The sequence below is a fragment of the Syzygium oleosum genome, unplaced genomic scaffold, assembly GCF_021117445.2.
Source record: "Syzygium oleosum isolate NSW1041296 unplaced genomic scaffold, Sole_v2.1 Sole_v2.07, whole genome shotgun sequence".
Classification (NCBI taxonomy): Eukaryota; Viridiplantae; Streptophyta; class Magnoliopsida; order Myrtales; family Myrtaceae; genus Syzygium; species Syzygium oleosum.
The window spans coordinates 5253854-5270395 of record NW_026607491.1 but is presented as its reverse complement, the minus strand read 5'-3'; the positions used below and the strand labels follow the sequence as shown (position 1 = coordinate 5270395).

At 44.4% G+C, this 16542-nt stretch overlaps 2 protein-coding genes across 2 annotated transcripts; both read left to right on the top strand.

The window, feature by feature from the left end:
• The first annotated feature begins 379 nt into the window (after nucleotides 1-379).
• LOC130138611 (heavy metal-associated isoprenylated plant protein 3-like) lies at nucleotides 380-9917 on the top strand. Its single transcript, XM_056313109.1, has 5 exons — nucleotides 380-404; nucleotides 648-937; nucleotides 3436-3498; nucleotides 9649-9676; nucleotides 9826-9917. Exons 1-4 carry the CDS (start codon nucleotides 380-382, stop codon nucleotides 9664-9666), a joined length of 396 nt encoding a protein of 131 aa, XP_056169084.1. The 3' UTR covers nucleotides 9667-9676; nucleotides 9826-9917.
• LOC130138677 (heavy metal-associated isoprenylated plant protein 3-like) lies at nucleotides 9882-10160 on the top strand. Its single transcript, XM_056313508.1, has one exon. The coding sequence runs from the start codon at nucleotides 9882-9884 to the stop codon at nucleotides 10158-10160; it is 279 nt and encodes a 92-aa protein (XP_056169483.1).
• The last annotated feature ends 6382 nt before the right edge of the window (nucleotides 10161-16542 follow it).

The window sequence follows — 16542 nt, the reverse complement described above, 5'->3', positions numbered from 1 at the left end:
GTAGAGAGGCTGCCAACTTCAATGGATTATGAGTGAGCATGACATTCTTTGGATTACCGCAAAAATAACATGTGGTGATGTGATTTATAAATATTTAAAGGAGTGAATCTCAAAATAATTTTTAATTATTTATTAATTATTTCTCAAAAGAAAAATTCATATCTCCTCGGCACGGTTTTTTTTTTTGTTTTTAACCTTTCACTCACGAGAAATGCTTATGTAATTATCTTGAATTAACTGTGAGATTAACCGTCTATCTTGGGCTAAAAAAAATTAATAAATAATTAAAAATTATTGTGAGGTTCATTCAATTTTTTTTTATAGGAAAAGTTAGAATCTTATTTGAAAAGACGAGAGTTTGATGGACGGGACGGCAATAATGCGCATGAATTTGTACCCTCTCGGTCTGTCTGACCCCAGATGACAGAGGCTCTGCTTTTTTCCGTTTGCGATTTCAAAGTCCTGATCTTTTGATTCGCATTTCGTCCCCCCTCTTGACCTCGCAATCTTTAGCTCTGCTTCAGGAGTCTGAATAGGTGCGCTGAATTGTGGGTTCCTGTGCTCTGTTTTTTTTCTTTTCTTGTCTGCGCTCTGCTTCGACTGTCTTTCGCTCTGTTTTTTTTTCCGAGATTTTGCAGACGAGTGAGCTGAGAAATTCGGGTTTCGACCTGTGCTTTGTGTGTGGTGTGGGTGCGAAGGAGTGGAGAAGGCGAAGGCGGAGCGGGAGGGAGGAGAGCAAAAGCTGACGGTGAGGGGAGAGATGGACCCGCCGGAGCTTCGCGAGGAGCTGCAGGGGAGGGCGAAGAAGAAGGTGGACCTGGTATCGCCGCAGCTGCCCAAGGAGGAGGAGGACAAGGGCAGCAAATCATCGGCATCTTCGGACAACGACAACAACAAGGCCAAAGATAAAGAGCCCGAAGACCAGAAACCCAAAGAGGTATGGTCTTCTATTCGTTTGTATTTATATCTCTCGTTTTATTCTTGGGATTCCACTCTCTGCATGTGACCTTCCTTTCATTCGTTTGTCTCCTTATGTTTTCCCCAGAGGAACTCGAGTCCATTTCAAGAAAACCCAGAAAAAAATGAAGATGAAAAAACAGATTTCTTTCTTTTCATAAATAATAGTTTATGGTTTATGTCTAAGACTCTGTATTTTTTTTTTTGGTAAATTTTTTGTGAAAGAAAGTTAGGTCCTCTCCATTAGATTAGGGTGAAGAGAATTATGCGGTTAGGTGGCACATTGAATGAATGTTGCGAACAGGGGATTTATTGACCACGGTTAATTATTGTACACTGAGTGACAATTTTGTCGCAATATTATGATTATTGCATATCTTTCGGACAAACGTTGACATCGAATTCTAGGGAAAATTTCAAATAAGAGCCTGAAATGCCATCATTTGCTCAAATAAAGGTCTAAAACGAACATTGTCTCAATTAAGGGCTTGAAGTGGCCATATTAATATCAAAAAAGGGCCAGACCTTACTGGTTGAAGGGCATTTTAGTCCTTTTCTTTTTCTTTTCTTTTTTCTTTTCCCTCTCTCTTGCACGTCGGTGAGGGTGGCCCTTGCCCTTGCCCTCGCCTGAGGCTAGCGAGGGTAATCCTCACCCTCACCTAGGCTAGCGAGCCAGGCAAGGGCAGCTCTTGCCCGCCCAGGCAAGGGCAACCCTTGCCCTCCCCAGCCTAGGTGAGGGTGACTCTCGCTCAACGCTGGCGAGGGTGGCCCTCGCCTAAGGCCGGCGGAGGTCGCCAGCGATGGTCGAGGACGAAAAAGGGATAAAGAAAAAAGGAAAAATAAAAAAAGAAGGGAATAGAAAAAAAAAAAAGCAAAAAAATGTAAAAAAATATATACTTAATTTTTTTGACTAAAATACCCCTTCCACGACAGCAAGAATAGTTATCGGCCGGCCACAAGTCCTTAGGTTTGGCCACTTTAGATCATGAGAAAATGAGAACACTTTATGCTCGGCAAAAGTACACCAGAAGTGCCATAACTTGCGTACGGCGATCACTTTGGTGCCATAAATTTTTTTCGGATCACTTTGGTGCCAAGTCGGAGGAAAAGAGATCACTTTAGTGCCAATTTGACCGGAAATCCGACGTGGCATTTTTTATTAATTTTTTACGCCGACATGGCTCACCGGAGGCTGAGTCAGCATGTACAGTTAGCATTTTTTATTTTAAATAATTTTTTTTCCAACGTGTACAGTCAGCATTTTTTATTTTAAATATTTTTTTTCCTTTTTTTTTTTCTCTTCTTTCCTTTTTCTTTTCTTTTCTTTTTTTTCTTTTCTCCCCTCCTCGGCCGGCCACCGGCGAAGCCCGGGAAGGGATGGGCGAGGGCGGCCTTGCCCATGGCCGGCGACCCTCGCCGGCGACAGGCGAGGCCGCCTCGCCGGATCTCGCGAGGGCGACCCTCGCCGGTGTCGGGTGAGGGAAGCCCTCGCTGGGCGGGCGAGGGTTGCCCTCGCCGGATTTGGCGAGGGCGACCTCGCCGGCGCCGGCGAGGGTAGCCCACGCTCAACTCAAAGCGAGGGCGACCCTCCCCGCCCAGTGCGAGGGCTTCCTCGCCCGACGCCGGCGAGGGTCGCCCGACGCCGGATCCGGCGAGGGCGGGAAGCTCGCCGGGCGGGCGAGGGTCGCCCATGCCCGACTCGGCGAGGGCGACCATCGCCCGCCCAGCGAGGGCGACCCTCGCCCACCCAGGCGAGGGCTTCCCTCGCCCGACGCCGGCGAGGGTCGCCCTCGCCGGATCGGGCGAGGGCTTCCCTCGCCGGCCATGGGCAAGGCCGCCCTCGCCTAGCCCTTCTCGGGCTTCGTCGGTGGCCGGCTGGCCACCGGCAACCGGCCGGCGAGGGGAGAAAAGAAAAAAAAGAAAAGAAAAGAAAAAGGAAAGAAGAGGAAAAAAATATTTAAAATTAAAAATGCCGATTGTACACGCTGGAAAAAATTATTTAAAATAAAAAATGCTGACTGTACAAGCTGACTTAGCCTCCGGCGAGCCACGTTGGCGTAAAAAATTAATAAAAAATGCCACGTCGGATTTCCGGCCAAATTGGCACTAAAGTGATCTCTTTTCCTCTGACTTGACACCAAAGTGATTCGAAAAAAAGTTATGGCACCAAAGTGATCGCCGTACACAAGTTATGGCACTTCTGGTGTACTTTTGTCCTTTATGCTCTTATTTGAAATTTTCCCCGAATTCTATATTGACAAGATTATGAACGTTTCATGTTAACGCATGAAATTGGTGGTTGATTTCCCGTTAGGTCAGAATCTGAAATTTGTTATTTATTGCAAGGTCTAATATTAGCTTCTTGACATATACATATTTAAATTGCATTCATTCAGATTTTTGTTTCTACAAATAATTAGTAGTCGAGTATTTTGAATTGAGCTTGTTTGTGCATTGTTTAATGGTGATACGTTACAGCCTCCGGTGACCACGGTGGTTCTGAAGCTGAAATTGCACTGCGCAGCATGCATTCGGAAGATTTTTTTTTTTTTGGTCTGAAACAAACTGATTTTATATCATTCAAAGGACGGACCACAAAAACAGAATTGACTAGAGTCCATACATAGCAAATCCCATAGAGATCGGGAAGGTCTAGACATCCAACTGGGAGAAAGGGTCCCTTTCCGGTGGGATTTGGCGATCCAGTCTGCGGTTTGATTGGCTTCTCGTGGACAGTGGGCCAACGAGACCCCTTGTAAAGGCCCAAGAAGGGCATTACACTCTTCAAATAGGCTTCTTAAAGCCCACGGGCTTTTTGTCGGTTGCAAAGTGAAAGAAATGGTGGAGGTGTTATCAGATAGAATACACACATCACACGCTGTTTTTTCCATCCCGTTTTTCATCCCGCGCAGCTTCTCCCCCGCAGCCTGCAGCAAAGGCCTCCTTCACCGCAGTGGCTTCGATTTCCAGAGGAGAGTGAGCTGCTTGCACTCTTTGCAAACCCGGCCATGAGAAGCCCCTTGTGATCTTGGCACACGCCGGCCACCGATCCCTCTGTTGTGCCGTCAATCCAGGAGCCGTCGACGTTGAAGAACCACGTCCCTGATGGTGGTGGTGTCCATCGTACAGGTGAGATCTTGTCCGACCAAGCAATTCGGTACGACTTGAGCCGTGCATGCGATAATTTCGCTCCGCAGAAGGCATCATCAACTATTGTTCCCGGATTGAGGATTTTCTCGTTGAAATACCAGGGCGTTCCTTGCTTTCCAAATCAGCCACAGTATACCCGCGAGGCCCTCCCGAGAGGACGGTTCTGAGGCTCTGGTGAGTGTTTCATCCACCCACTTGTCCATTCTTGTGATTTTTAACGGAGAAACGTCGACCTTTACTCTCGGATCAGACCAGATTTCCTTTGTCCAGCCGTACAAGATGAATAGGTGTTCCGTAGTTTCTGGGGACTTTCGGCATATTGGGCAAAACGATTCAGGTAGCGCCTTTCTTTTGTACAAATTATCTGATGTGGGTAGGGCATTTGTGCATGCGCTCCATAGGAAGAAGCGAATCTTTGGTTCAGTGTGTAGTTTCCAGATTTTTTTCCATAGGGATCGGGGCGATTGATATGATGATGATGCCTGTTCTGTTTTAGTTTGTGTAGCTGCTCTAAGTCTGGTGCACCCCTTGCCTACCGTGTACTCCCCTGTTGTGTTCCCTGTCCATATCTGTTTATCCTTGTCCGGGTTTGGCATAATCCTGGTGGCAAGAATTTCTTTCACGATTTCCTCTTGGAAGAGCTCTTGCAGCCTGCTTTCATTCCATGTGTTTGTCCCTTGAACAATCAGGTCGCTGACTCTCTGGGGGTCTTCTCGGTTAGCTAGGCCTCCTATCACACCCCATTCCAGCCAATTATCCTCTCTAATATTGATGCTTTCTCCATTCCCAACCTGCCATTTGACTTTTGAACTTATGGCATCCCTTCCCATCAGCAGACTTTGCCATCCCCACGAAGGCCGGGAGCCCTTTTTTGCTTTCCAAAGGCTTCCATTGGGGAAGTAGAGTCCTTTTAGAAGCTGGCTCCATAGGGCCGAAGGATTTTGATCAAGCCTCCATGCATTCTTTCCTAGCATAGCCTTGTTGAAAGTAATTAGGTCCCTGAATCCTAAGCCGCCGTCTATCTTCCTCTGTTTTAGTGTTTCCCACTTTTTCCAATGAATGCCCGATTTTGAAGAGTTTTGTTTCCACCAGAAGGATGCTATTTTCTGCTCGATTGCCTTACATACTGAAATGGGGATTTTGAAGATCGACATGGCATATTGGGGTAGTGCTTGAATCACTGTTTTGATCAGAATTTCCTTCCCCGCCTTGGATAGTAATTTTTCCTTCCAGCCCTCCATCTTCATGTTTACCCTTGCTAGAATCCATGCAAACATCTGTTTTTTTGTTTGACCCCAGTATGATGGGATGCCAAGGTATTTCCCGGTTTTCTCCATAATTGGTACTCTTAGTTCATCCGCCAAATTCCTCTTGAGGTTTTGAGGACAGCCTGCACTAAAGAAGATCCCAGATTTGTTCAGATTGATTTCTTGTCCTGAGGCAAAACAATATTGATTTAAGATGTTGGCCAGATTTTGGCACTCCCCAATGGTGCCGTCCAGGAAAAATATAGCGTCATCAGCAAAGAGTAGGTGTGACAGCGTAGGGCAATTCCTGTTCATTCTGATCCCTTTTAAACTCCCATCCTGCAATGCCTTTGTTAGAAGGAAAGAGAGCACATTGGCCATGATTATGAATAGGTAAGGGGAAAGTGGATCTCCTTGTCTAATTCCCCGGGAAGGCTGGAAAAACTCTGAAGGCTCCCCATTTACTTTGACACTAAAGGATACGGTAGAGATGCACCGCTTCACCAAAGACACCCATGCCTCACAGAACCCCATTTTCAGCATACAGGCACATAGGAAGTCCCATTCCACTCTATCATATGCTTTTTGCATGTCTAGCTTGAGGATCGCCTGGAACTTCTGTTTTCTTTCCCTTATTCTCAGTTGGTGAAGGATCTCCTGGACTATAAGGATGTTGTCTTGAATCTGCCTCCCACAGACAAAGGCGCTTTGTTCTATTGCGATGAGGTCCGGGAGCCAAGGCTTAAGGCGGTTTACCATTACCTTCGATATGATCTTATAACTGAAGTTGCACAGGCTAATAGGTCGGAATTGTGTGATGCTTTCTGGGCTAGGCACTTTAGGGATGAGAACGATGTGTGTTTTGTTGAGCTCTGGATCAAAAAAACCGGATTGGAAAAAGTTGGTAACTAGCTGAAGTAAGTCATGTTGGATGATCTCCCAATGATGATGATAAAATTGACCATTCATCCCATCCGGTCCCGGAGCCTTAGCTGCCCCTAGCTGAAAGGTCGCTTGTTTGACCTCTTCTAATGACACCGGTGCCATGAGTGCCTCGTTCATCCCCTCCAGGATTGGAAAGGTACATTGATCTAATACCGGTTCGAAGTTCCTGGTGCCTCCCGATTCATACAAGGACTCATAAAATTCAGTTATGTGTTGTTTCAGCCTATTAGGATCACGACACCAGAGATCATCCACTTTCAACACTGATATTTTGTTCCTTTGTCTGCGCTGAAGTGTAGCTGCGTGGAAATATTTCGTATTTTTATCGCCCCACTTAATCCAATTTATACGAGATCTCATGCCCCAATATAGCTCTTCCTGCCTCCACAATATTTCAATTTGGCCTTTAATGTGCTGCATTTCTTCTCTACTATATTCACCTATGCCCGAATTAGTGAGGGTTGTAAGTCTTCTCCTTAAAAGGTCGATCTGGTTGAAAGCATTGGAAAATTTCTTCTTACTCCACAGTACCAGAGCTTCAGTGGTCTTTTTTAGTTTGCTCGCGAAAGCAACTGAGTTGTCTTCATTTCCGACCCAACTGACCTTGACCAGCTCCTTACACTCAGGTTCCATTAGCCAAAATGCCTCGAACTTGAATTCCTTTTTCCGCTTCGTTATTCTAGGGGAGAGCGACAAGATAATTGGGCTGTGATCTGAGCCAATTGCCGGTAAGGCGATAGCTTCCGCATTAGGGAAACGCACTCTCCAATTAATGTTGCAAAGGACTCTGTCTAACCTTTTCCGCACTAGAGCTACTCCTTCCCTGTTATTCGCCCAAGTAAATGCACAGCCCTTACTTTCAATATCCATAAGAGAGCACCTGTTTAGGAATTCCTGGAACGCGACTAACCGGTAATGCTCCGCTCCAATACCTCCCATTTTTTCCCAATGGTACAGGATTTCATTGAAGTCTCCCACACAAATCCATGGAAGGGTATTAGCTGAATATATAGAATAAATATGATTCCATAGCTGGACCCTTTCTTGAAAATTTGTGGAGGCATGAAGGAAAGTTATGCGCATTAGGGTTCCACTGTCTTGATCTTTGCACGATATATCAATAAACTCACTAGCACTGTAATCCACTACCACTGTCACTCCATCGTTCCATAACACCGCCAAGCCGCCGGCTATCCCTATAGGGTCCACTATCTTTGAGTATTGAAATTGAATACGCCTTCTAACTCTGTCAACTGCTGGTCTTTTATTCTTAGTTTCCATCAGGAAAACTAAGTCGGGCCTTTCTTGAGCCACTAGAGCTCCAAGATGCTGGACTGTCAGGGGATTGCCCAGCCCCTGGCAATTCCAGCTCAAAAGTTTCATATAACCCCCGGTGGCTTATTAGGGCTAGCCACCAGAGCCCATTCTGTCCTTTCATCCACCAAATGGATCGGAGCATCAAGGAGCGTCTCCTCGTTAAAGGATTGGTTGAGAAGCTCACTCAGACCATGCTGGTTGAATTTTTTCTGTTTCTTTACTGCTGCAACTTTCTTGAAGGGTTTCAAACCTATCTTCTCTTTTCTTGAGGTCTTGACGGATTTGCCCTTAATAGCCACATCCATACGGGACATTTGGATGTCTTGCTGAGTGTTATCTTGCTGTCTTTCGCCATCTCCGACAGTTTGTGAGTACCGTTCTTTTGGATTTGCAGCATGTGGCTTATCTCCCAGTAGCCCTGCAACTTCATTACCCTTAGTACTAGGCATATCCCTCTCCCTTGTAATTAACTCCCTTGGTGTTTCCGGAATAAACTCATCCTCCTCTGACACAAGAGTATGAGTCCCGTAGTATATCTTCCAAAAGGGGCTAGGTTCGCGAACTTCCGATCTCAGCCACTGCCCGAACTTGCCCCTTTTGTTTACATTGAAACCCGACTCCTCAAAAGGGACTTCTTTGCAGTAGGTAGCGTAATGCCCTATTCGCCCACACGAATAGCAGAAATGTGGGAGCCTTTCGTATCTAAAATCCACCCAAAGTTTCTTGTACTCTAGGTCTACAATGGTCCCCGTTTTCAACGGGTTAGAGAGGTCCAAGCGGACCCTCGCTTTGCAGCTTTTGTGAGGGCCACCCACTTTCGATTCAAACTTCACCTCCAAAACTTCGCCCATTTTTCCTGCCACCTCCCGAATCACTTCTTCTGATAAGCGCCCTCGGGGGATACCTACTAAGTGAACCCAAAATGCGCAATGGGTAAATTCGTAACAATGGTCGGGAGTATCCGGGTCACCTGGTTGGAGAACAAGTAAGTTGCTAGAGAATGACCACGGGCCAGATTCCCACACTCTTTGCTTTTCCTCCAGAGAGGAAAACGAAAATGAGAATAACCCCGGCTCAATCAACTCGCATTCTAACATATCAATTTTCCATGCTCTCTTCATTGTGTTTAAGAAAGCTTGAAAATTCACGTTTGGTTTCGAATACAACTTCCCATACAGGGACAACTCACATTCTCTCTGTTTTTCTGCAGGGATGTCGCCTTTTAGCACTACTACGTCATCAGCTGACCATAGATCCCCCAGTTCCTTACACAAGGCAGCCAGGCGAGCATCATAGACTGCCTCTTTTTCCATCGCAACTGCTGGGAGCCAAGGAGGACTAACCCTCTGAATGGACCACACCTGGCATAGCGCTTGAGACTACCATTTCCTGCCTTTGAGTCTATGGGTAGCAGCACTGCCAGAGACGAAAACTGCTGAAGCGCCTAGCACTGAGGTTCCTGATTTGCGAAAACAGGACTGGTCCTTCATATTATGATGTCGCATCTGACATCCCAGATTTAGGGGATAGAGAGGTGGAAGTGAGGGTGAGATGGTTTGTTAGCTGGGGCTGGGTTATGAGAAGCGAAGTTGTGAAGGTTTACGGGAGAAGAATTGAGGGGATTTGTCGCGGTGAAGAGTAAGTGCAACCTGACCCACCATGGAGGGCCCCATAACTCTGACGTGGAAGTGGAGATGACGGAGGGGTCACCTGGAAGCAGGCCTCACCAAACAAAGACCTACCCAAGACTTGCTGGTGCCATTAACGGGAAAGGGCAAGCTCGGTTTAGGGCACAAGAAGGCTGTGCGAAATGGCAAGAGAGAGGGCTGGGACAGAGAAGAAATGGGTATCGGACTCTGGAGGGGTAGGGATTAAAGTGGATTGAAAATGGAAACGGGAAGAGTTAGGGCTTGGAGCAGGAGCTATCACCAAAGGGATAGAGAGAGAAGCTCCGATAGGGAGAGTTTTTGATTGTAGTGCCTTTTGATGCCACAGAAAAGTCGGGGCTGCAAAATCATGCATTCGGAAGATTGAGAGAAGAATTATCTAAAAAATCGAAGGTGGATTCGATTATTTTAATCTCGTTTTCAGTTACCTTAACCTGATGACAACGTTTTCCATGGTAAAAAAATTGATATTTTTTTTTCACGGTTGGTGAGATTTCACGAGATGGGCAATCACTAACTAATTGCTTTGGATTTGATCGCAGGATTGCAAATCGTTGCTTTCGACCAGGACAAGGATTTGGTCACGGTGACGAGCACGATGGACGCGAAGGTCCTCATGGAGAGCTTGAGGGAGAGGGTGAGTAGTCCGGTCGAAGTCGTTCAACCAAAGAAGGACAAAGACGGAGGCGGCAGGAGCGGAGGAAGGAAGAACAAGAAAGGCGGCGGGAACGGCAGTAAGGAAGAAGGAGACGGCGGTGACAGCGACAACAATGGGGCAAAGGAGATGTACGGCGGAGCCGGCGAGTATTTCGGAAGGAGCAGGATGGAGTACAACGGAATACCGCCCGGTTACGGCTACAATTATGGGTTTATGTAATTGTACGGGAACTCCTTGCACGCGCCTTAGATGTTCAGCGACGAGAACCCGAATGCAGTGACATGAAGCATGATGTCACTAGAGCCGAGTATACATGTGATATGTTTGGAAGCAGGTTTTTTGGAAGTAACTTTATATATAATGATGAGAATGGAGAGGAAAAATTTTTAGAAAGGGGAAGAAGATGTTGTGGGCGGGCGCTGTCGGGAATTTGCTTTATCATTATCTTTGTGGGTAAGGGTTGACTTTGGAGATTAGTTTCGTTAATTAAGTTTGATTCGGACTATGGTCATGGAAAATTGAATATTGGATTTTCCTTCCTTAGTTTTTGGGTACTCTTTGCTTCACTTTGTGTTAGTTTATTTTTGACTTTTGTGAACCGCTAGATTACTGCATGATTTGATATTTATATATTTTTATACTTTTCCTCACGCTTGGTCTGATCTTTTTATCTAGTGTTAAGCGTGGATACATATAATTGGGGAGATCTAGAAATATTTGAATTCACAACCTCTTATTTTGATACCATGTGAGATTTCGTGGGACCGGTGCCAATTGTTCTAAATATTCAAGCCGTTAGATGAATGCTTATCTGTACCTCATAAGACGTCTTTATATATGTGAAATTTTATGGGACCACTGTCAACTGTTCTAAAAACTTAAGCTGTTAGATGAAGGTGTGGTTTAATATTTATATTCTAACACTTCCCCTCACGCTTAGTCTAATCTTTTTGCCTAATACTAAGCATAGGCATATTTAATTAGGGAAGCAAAGCAAATGGGGCCTGAAAAGATTCGAACTCGGGACCTCCAGCTCTTATACCATATGAAATTTTATGGGATCACTGCCAACTGTTCTAAAAGCTTAAGCTATTAGATGAATGTGTGATTTAATATTTATATTCTAATAATATATACATATATATGTATATAATTAGTTATGAGCCTTTAGGATCTCTTCTCTACGTTCTAAGATTAGTTTCCCACGTTGTCAATTTATTCCCTAAGTTTTGGACGTCGTCTCCAAGGTTTGGACATCATGTCAACTGCTTATGTCACGTGTATGGACATACTTTAATTGGTCTGGCACTGTGCTAATCGTTTCTCGTGTATGCCAATTCATTTCCGTCATCCGTATGGCCATGATCTCCATCGCTCTTATATTTTGTCCAAAAAGTCATAAACATATCATACAATAACTAATTCGATCATCAACTTTTCAATTTAGTTAATTTAGTCCACAACTTTTTGATGATTTGCTAATGTAATTTTTTCAGTTAATTTTAGCAAGAAATTTCTGACCTGGTTTGCGGAGGGAAAGGGAAAAAAGCAAAAGGAAAGAAAAGAAAATAAAAAATTCAAAAAATTTAGGTAAAAAACCACCAAAAACCCCAAACTTTGCCATCTGTGACACATTTACCCCGAACTTTTTTTTGTGACACCAAAACCCCGAACTTTGCTTTTTGTGACACATTTACCCCAATGTATTTAGTCCATGGGCATTTTCGTCTTTTTTGCTTTTTTTTTTTCTTTTTTTTCCTTTCCCTGGGGGCCTCGCCGGGCGTCGAGCGAGGCGGCCCTCGCCGGCGTCGGGCGAGGTTCGCCCTCGCTTGGGCGAGCGAGGGCGGCCTCGCCCGACTCAAGCGAGGTCGACCCTCGCCGGCGTCGGGCGAGGGTCGACCTCGCTCGAGTCCGGGCGAGGTCGACCTCGCTCGAGTCGGGCGAGGGCCGCCCTCGCTCGCCCGGGCGAGGCGACCCTCGCCGGCGTCGGCGACCCTCGCCGGCGTCGGGCGAGGTCCGCCGCTCGCTGGGCGAGCGAGGCCGGCCTCGCCCGATCTGGGCGAGGTCGACCCTCGCCGGCGTCGAGCGAGGGCGGCCCTCGCCGGTGTCGAGCGAGGCGGCCCTCGCCGGCGTCGGGCGGCCCTCGCCGGCGCCGGGCGAGGGCCGCCCTCGCTCGCCCAGGCGAGGGCGAACCTCGCCCGACGCCGGCGAGGGCCGCCCTCGCTCGACGCCGGCGAGGGCCCCCCTCGCCGGATCCGGCAATGGGCAGCCCTCGCCGGAAAGGGGGGCCTCGCCGGAAAGGAAAAAAAAAAAGAAAAAGCAAAAAAGACGAAAATGCCCATGGACTAAATACATTGGGGTAAATGTGTCACAAAAAGCAAAGTTCGGGGTTTTTGGTGTCACAAAAAAAAGTTCGGGGTAAATGTGTCACAGATGGCAAAGTTTGACCTTTTTTGTGATTTTTTCCCAAAAATTTAAGAAATTGCAAAAATCACCAACATCTGCATCAACCGCGTCACGTAAAATGATCGGCGTCAATGTCAGCGATTTCCAGTCCAAATTAGCCAATAAGACTATATTAACAAATCGCCAAAAAGTTTAGCACTAAGTTGGTCAAATTTAATAGATAGATTTGAGACTTTTTGGATAATTACCTCTATTCAGGGAGCCAGAGTCAATGGGTGCTTTTTTTTTTGGCGTAACAATTCCATGTTGAAAATAAAATTGGTTCTTTTATGGGAAGATGAAGGTCAATTAATTGAATTGTATAGCTGAGCTACTTCTTTCTCACAAGCATTAAAACTTTCGAGGGCGACCGTACAAAAGACGGGGGGAGGGACACGCCCCTTTACAGTTTTAAGACCGGACAGAGAATGTGGACACCATTCACCAAATCCAGCTAACACTAAGGTAACCTCTTTAATGAAACCCAAAATCGAAATTGCCACGTGATCTGGAAGATTCTCATCGTGCGCCAATGAAACAAAAAAATATAATCATAAATAAATTAAATCAAATCAAATTATTCAAGTTGGACGTTGAATATAGTTGGTTCGATTGGTTAGATCCACGTTACGAAAAGAGCAGCACAAAATTCCACTATAAATAATCGATATATTATAAACACACTCGATTAAATTCGCTCCAGATCAAACGGTAATTACATGCGTATTCGAATCGCTCGAACATTCTTAGCGTTTTTTTAGAGGTCAGGTGGTGTCCGGATTGGTTTCTGTGCACCTTGATTGTCGATCTATTGGATATGCCTCGCTAATCAACCTTCGCATCCTCGATCTAACTTTCTTTTGTATGCGGATCTTGAAATCACTTATAAAATCAGATGAGATTACACGTGTAACCTTTGACTAACCAATCGACTAATTCGATTGGGCTCTAATCGCGACATTAATCAAAAGATGACAATGTAGTCCGATAAAACTTTGCACGAACCTCTTGTCGCATTCGCTCGCGAGCGCTTCAATTTCTTTTCCATGTTTGCCTTGCTAAAAGCAAGTAGTCGAGTTGGACACCACAGGCAACTCCCACTTCTTTTAAGTAAAGCTTTCCTCCCTCCTTCCTCGAAACCTGGACGCACCTTCTCTTTTCTCCTATGACCCGCCGCTAGATTTAGGTGCGACAGGCAGCGCCCGCCCGCCCGCCCGCCTGCCCCAGCGCGCGCGCATCGGTTTGCATATTCGGTGAGACCCGAACACGATTGACTCGACGATGGCAGTTCGATCAGATGATTCGATCGGTATTGAGAAGGCGTTAGTCTTGTCTTACCGATCGGAAAGTTTGCGCATTTGGTTTTTCTCCCTCTTCCCAAATCAATCATGCTGAAAATCGCCCTTTCGTGGGTTCGACGAGTGCGAATATGGAAGCTTAGTGCGTAATGTAGACTTGACTTTTGGGTGGGGTCATGGGGGAGGTGGGACACTGCCAATTATTAATTTTGTGGAATAAAACAAGCCCTCGCTCTCTCTCAATCATTTAATATGCTCCCAAACTTTTTCATGTCCCATTTTATTTTTATTTTTCATTTTTTTATTTTTTTATGCATTAGATTAATTAAATATTAAATTACGTATTCGTCTGATAGTTTAAATTTTTAGAATCGTTGGTTGTGATTCAGAGCTGGAGGTTCCGAGTTTAAATCTCTCCATGCTCCATTTATCTTCCCAATTAAATATGTCTAACTATTATCATCGGCACCGGTGAAATAAAATTGGCAAACAAAATCGAATTTCCATAAAAACGATTTTGTCAGAATTTTCCATAACATTGGCTTAGCTACGTCTGGTTGGAATTTTAGGAAAAGTCTATGGAGAAATACAAAAACTTTAAATTGAAAGGATTTTTGAGGATGCAAATAGTGTTTAGTAAAACGTAATTTAAAAGTATATTAGGAAGTAACTCTGATCTAAATAGACATTTGCTATTTCGTTTTCATAAAAATAATAAAAAAAAGACTGAACCTTTTGCCGGATGCCGGCGAGCCAGATTTGGCATCGGCTACCATCGCTCGAGGTTGCATGGCCTGAGGGTTTGCCGGTGCCAGATTTGGTTCGCCGATTACATTTGCAGGAAGTGGAAAACTATGAGGGTGTAGAATCTCAGAAATGTTAAAGCTCAGACCTCCTACACGCCTCTCTTGGATTAAGGGACTTAAGATGATTTTAGAAATGCAATGCAATTCCCTAAAACTCGTCGAGAAAATTTGTCAAACGCTTTGGCATTTGGCCTTTGCGCCTCCTTACCAAAGTGGTTGCCAAACGCAGCCGCGTTGTCCAGCAACTCTCCTGTCAAATTATGGGTGCCACGTCAGCGATAATCAAACATAATAAAAATTGTAACAAGAAGAATAATTTCTTGAAAAAAGAAAACATTAAATAGTGGGTGCGCAAACATTTCAGATCAAAGAAAGTGCACAAATCATGGAACACTACATATACATTATGGATAATGATACAAATAGTTATTGAACTTTAATCCAATGTGTAGTATGATCCATGAAACTTTTAATTTGTACAATATGATCATGAACTTCAATGGAATGTACAATATGATCTCTAGACTTTTGATTCATGTTCAATTTGGATATGAAGATATTCAATGTTGTCCAGTCTAATGACAACATTGAACATTTCATATAATTCGAGAACTAAATTGAACATGTACAAAAAGTTCATGATCCACATTAAACAAAATTTAAAAGTTCAAGGACCACATTGCAGATTGGACTAGAGTTCAAGGACCATTTGCGTCATTTTCCCTGTACATTGCTATGGTAATTATAACATACATCACCGATGTAAAAATAAGATATAAAAATTTAATGAGCGACACTATAATCTTTAAAGTAGCATTTTATTTACACTAAGCGACATGTGCTCCGATTTTTGTTTAATCCATTCATGATGCGTTCGAGATGGTTAGCATGCATGCGAATGCGCTAAGGCATGCATGTGCACGCAATGCACCCCGACATGCCACGCACGAGTACGATGTGGGGCCCTCCCAATGTTTCCCTCTCTCTCGCTCTCTGTTTTTTTTCCTGTCTTTTGGAACTTTACATAAAGTGTGGGAAGAAAAAGGCCGATGAATTCTGTATTACACCAAGGAAAAAAAAAATTCGAATAAAAATAATATAAAATAAAAGGCAAACCACTGAGGAAAAAGGGGAAAAGTTCAACGTTGTATTGATTGGAGTAGCAAATTGCACGGTGGCGTCAGGAATTTCGGATATTCCTAGTGGGTTCAATTATGGGAAATTGTCCGATCAAAAAAAAAATTATGGGAAATTGGGAAAAAAAAATGATTGAAAAATGAAGGAGATTGTAGCCTTCTTTGTGTGGAATCTATTGATTTCAAGCATATCCCTTGCATTTTCTATCTACCAAACCAACTCGACGGCCTCGAGAAGATTGTCATTAATGTCCACCAAATTAGCGGATATGTCGCCTGTGCCATCTTCGGTCAAGAAATCACTCGATAACCTAAAATTGAATCGAATCTAGCCTGTCGAATTTGGTGAAATGCATGTGGGTATCCACGTAAACCCCACCAACTTCATTGAGTAATTTCGCAATCTTCTGAGATGTAATCGATAGGATTTAATCTTGATTTTTATAAGTTTATGGTCTAAGAGTGTGTGCGCGTGCGTGCGTGCGGGCGTTGGTGGATGCTTTTGGGACTTCAAGGGAGGGAAAAAAAAAAGAGGTACCTAGGATTAGATTCCCATCCATGTGATTAGAGAATTCTTTTTGGAAATTTTCACACTAGACGTGATGATTGCATGCGCACATCCCCCATGTGTCGTAGACCTAAAAATGTATAAAAAGTAGAGGGCTTTTTTTTTTTTCCCAACCCCTCCCCTTTTACTTTCTTTTTCTAAACTTTTTTTCTTGCTTTTCTTGTTTAGGGTAGGGAAAATACCACCAAAAATCCCAAATTATGTCACTTATGACACATTTACCCTGAACTTTTTTTTGTGACACGAAAAACCCCAAACTATGCCACTTGTGACACATTTACCTTGAACTTCTTTTTGTGACACGAAAAACCCCAAACTATACTACTTGTGACATATTTACCCCACAAT